Source organism: Diaphorina citri, unplaced genomic scaffold (genome assembly GCF_000475195.1).
Source record: "Diaphorina citri unplaced genomic scaffold, Diaci psyllid genome assembly version 1.1 scaffold1644, whole genome shotgun sequence".
NCBI lineage: Eukaryota > Metazoa > Arthropoda > Insecta > Hemiptera > Psyllidae > Diaphorina > Diaphorina citri.
In genome coordinates, this window is record NW_007379070.1 from 687 (window position 1) to 4,790 (window position 4,104).

Sequence of the window (4,104 nt, forward strand, 5' to 3'; positions counted from 1 at the left end):
ATCACAAATCCCAAAGTCATGGGTAAAATAAAGCTTTTAAAAACATCAAAAGCTGCGGAACAAAAAGCATGGCACTTTGCATAACTTGAAACAATGTTGGGCGTTTTATATGATATTATTTTTTTCCCGGGCACAGGATGTCCTTTGAGCTTTCGTAAATTAGGCCGGGTTAAAATTCCTATGATTACTTACCTACGTAGGTACTATACTAACTACTAAAGCACCTCATTTTTTGGCTTCGTATTAAGGGGCCTTTCCATCTCTTTTGGTAAGTAGGTAGGTAGATATTATGTGAACCTTCTATCATAGGTAAGTTGGTGACAACTTCATAGGTAAATAGCTATTACTGGTACATAGGTAATATTAGGTAAGTACCTACGTAAGTAGATAATTTATTTATTTATTGTAGGTAATAGGTATTACTAGTTGTACTTACCGAGACAACTCTGTCCACAAACATAATATTAGAGAAGTCCTTTCGATTTTAGTTACTTAATTAAGTCAATCAGTATTAAGTTCTTTTCAATTTGAATGTTGTTTTCGTTCATTCTGACCAAGTTGATTGCCGAGAGTACCCAGTTTCATTCGTTATACCTAGGTAACATCATTCGTAATACCTACCTAGGTAACTTAATTTGTTATACCTAGGTAACATCATTTGTAATACCTACCTAGGTAACTTAATTTGTTATACCTAGGTAACATCATTTGTAATACCTACCTAGGTAACTTAATTTGTTATACCTAGGTAACATCATTTGTAATACCTACCTAGGTAACTTAATTTGTTATACCTAGGTAACCTGTGGGCTCCTAGTATGCCCTTTTCTCTAGGGACTAAATATATTCGTGCGATTTTTTTTTATTTAAATGCGGTAAGAAAAATGAAACTATGCGGAGTACCTGGAAGCTCTTCGCGGAGCACCTGAAAGTGCTCCGCGGAGCACAGTTTGAGGACCACTGCTCTAGGTATTTACTGTTAGCTAAATCCCCTTTACGGTTGAGCTATTCATTTTTCGGCAAAGTCACAACTTTGGGTCAGGGTTGTGTTTTTTTTCGGTCTTTTCGGTCACTAGGAAGTTATTCGCCTAGAAAACTCATTTTGATATTAGTGACAGGATTCTCACTTAGTGAGCTCTTCCACACAACCTGTAGGACTTTTAGATAATCAACTTGAGTGTAGTGGTATTGGTTAGACATAGTTTGAATCAGACAACTAGACAAATCAAAAGGTGGACAGATTCGTAGAAGCTTAACCCATCCATTAGGGCTGTTTGCCCCTACACCTAAGCCTCTGAGTTTTTTTGTGTATAAAAAAGTGGACAACAAGTTAGGTAACACTATCAAACGATTGACATGACGTAAAAGAGGGCTGTTCTAGGGACTTTCACGTAAACAACAGTATTTCTTTGTTATTCTGTTTATTAATCGTATACAAAACAGTATACAATAAGTAACCCTTACTTGTGAGATTCAGTGTCAGTGCTTCACCTTAACGTAAAACACCAAGTGGAAATTTTCATTAAAAAAAAACAAGAAAAAATAAAATTTCGACTTTGGTTTTTTGTGTCCATTAGATTCACGGATTCACACCACAGCCATGTCGTCCGCAGCACATCCCGTTATCAATTTCGGTGCGGGACCCGCCAAACTACCGCGAGAGGTAAGTCTAAATCTCTTAAGTTTGAAGACCATTTTTTTAAATGTTGAATAGAAGGAACTATAACAACAGAATTCTTATCCCTCCGAAATCGAAGAGAGAAGGAGAACAGGAATGGAAAAGCCAGCTGTTCCGAGAACAAACCTTGGTTCACCTTCAAACCTTTTTATTGAAATCCTGTGTTGGTTCACCTTCAAATCTTTTGATTAGGATTGAAATATTGTGCCCATTTTCCTTAAAATGTTGTGCTGATCTACCTTAAAATCTTGCGCTTGAATTGAAACACTGTCCTCATTTGCCATCAAATATTTCGCTGATTCACTGTGAAATCTTTTACTGATTATTACTGAAATGAGGTAATTTGCATTGAACTATTGTGCTGACTTGAATTAAAATTTTGTTCTGAATTATCTTGAAGTATTGTGCTGACTTATCTTTCAATCTCGTGCTCGATACACGGGTTTTTGGTCCCACCGTCCCCTGGAATACCTAGGTACCTCTGGCCCCAGGTTGTGACCAACCCTGGACCTTATAATCACAATGGTAATATTCCAACGTTGCTTCCAATGTTCATGTGTGTATAGAAAGCACACCTTGAGAGTCTTTACTCTTGGTTACATGTGCAATGGCGTACTATTTTATTTACATACATAGTTTATGTACATAGACCAATGGAAAGTATATATCGATTCAAGTCTTCCTTATAGATCTTTAAGCCATCCTAAACCAGCCGTTCCAAGAACGAACCCTATCTGGATAAAGTACGTATAACCGGGTGAAAATCGTAACCCGCGAACTAGCGCTTACAAGGAAGAGCGTTACCCTCAAAAGTAAAAACTATAAATACATAATAATAATTAATAGGTAATAGGCTGGTTTTTATCTGTAACCTGTTAATCTGTGTCCACACATAGTCGACGACCGTCGATTGACGAGATGAATCTAAGTTGTTCAGTCGACATCACATTATCGAATATTAGTGGATGTGCCAAAATCACCGAATATTAGTGGATGCGCCAAAATCACCGAATTTGATTTCAAAGCTGTACAGCATACAGCTTTAGCTTTGGAATCAAATTCGGTGATTTTGGCACATCCACTAATATTCCGGTTCGTATCACGGCTGATCAATTATTGTAGGACATGTGTAGGATTTACACTAATTTGCTTTATCTCTACTAATTTTCTTATCAGTTACATATAAGTCGATACATTTCTGGTGGTAGAAAGTTTCGCCGCTTAAGTATTCGGTATTAAATGGTTTCTACGACATACGGTACCACTTTCCGTTTCTTTTTTCTGTTATTTTAAATTTGTTTTTGTAATTTCTGGACACGAAAATACAATATATCTCATGCTGACTCTCCCTCAGGTTCTGGAAGAGGTGAAGGAGACTCTGTTGGATTACGAAAGCACCGGGATCAGCGTGATGGAGATGAGTCATCGGTCTGCTGATTACACCAAGATCAACAACGACACCCAGGCCGCTCTCAGAGAATTATTGTAAGTCAGTCAGCATTGTGATATGATTTTACTCCCAGGTTTGGTATTGGTATAAGTAGGGCCATTGGCTATAATAAACGCCCAAAAGATGTAGGTATATTTCTTCAAAACTAAATTACATAAAAAAATCTGGTGTGAACATCACACGACTTTCTATTACATTTGCAGAATACGTAGGTATTTGAAAAGAAATAGAAAGTAAAAAAAAAAATGTAATAAAAGGGAAATTTGTTGACACAGGGGAGTATCGAACTCGCAACTTCTCAACTGTAAGTCAGAGAGTGCTAAAAGTAGCACCATTCGATTCCGCGTAAAAAATCACATGGGATAGACTATTCACGTGCTCATTTAGTAACGGTTCACGAATAAAAGGGAAATTTGTCGACACAGGGAAGTATCGAACCCGCAACTTCTCAACCGTAAGTCAAACAGTACTAAAAGTAGCACCATTCGATTCGGCGTGAAAAATCACATGGGATCAACTATTCACATCCGAATGACCAAATGTTTTCGATGACTCTTACCGTTTATACGAAATAAGGGTTAAGCAACAATCACTTTGGTTAATATCAGGATGGGTGACTATCCAATTTTTACCAAATTGTTACAGTCGCGTCCTTAGACCATACCGGGATAGCATACCAAATTTCATCGCTTTACAACAAACCGTTCTTGAGATATTTTGTTCACAACCTCTTCAACATTTTCCACGAAATGAGGGTTAAGCAACAATTACTTTGGTTAATATCAGGATGGGTGACTATCCAATTTTTACCAAATTGTTACAGTCGCGTCCTTAGACCATACCGGGATAGCATACCAAATTTCATCGCTCTAGGACAAACCGTTCTTGAGATATTCTGTTCACAACTTTCTACTTTTTCCCATTTAAACCTGTAGTACGTACATACATACATACATACATACATACATACATAATT

General features: G+C 37.2%; 1 protein-coding gene across 1 annotated transcript in view; it reads left to right on the forward strand.

The window, feature by feature from the left end:
* Positions 1-505: 505 nt before the first annotated feature.
* LOC103516692 overlaps positions 506-4,104 on the forward strand; it is a 29,472-nt gene continuing 25,873 nt past the window's right edge. Inside the window, exons 1-3 of the mRNA XM_026829011.1 lie at positions 506-625; positions 1,578-1,663; positions 3,033-3,163. Of these exons, the coding sequence (XP_026684812.1) occupies positions 532-625; positions 1,578-1,663; positions 3,033-3,163 (311 nt within the window). The 5' untranslated portion in view covers positions 506-531. The remainder of the gene's footprint in view (positions 626-1,577; positions 1,664-3,032; positions 3,164-4,104) is intronic.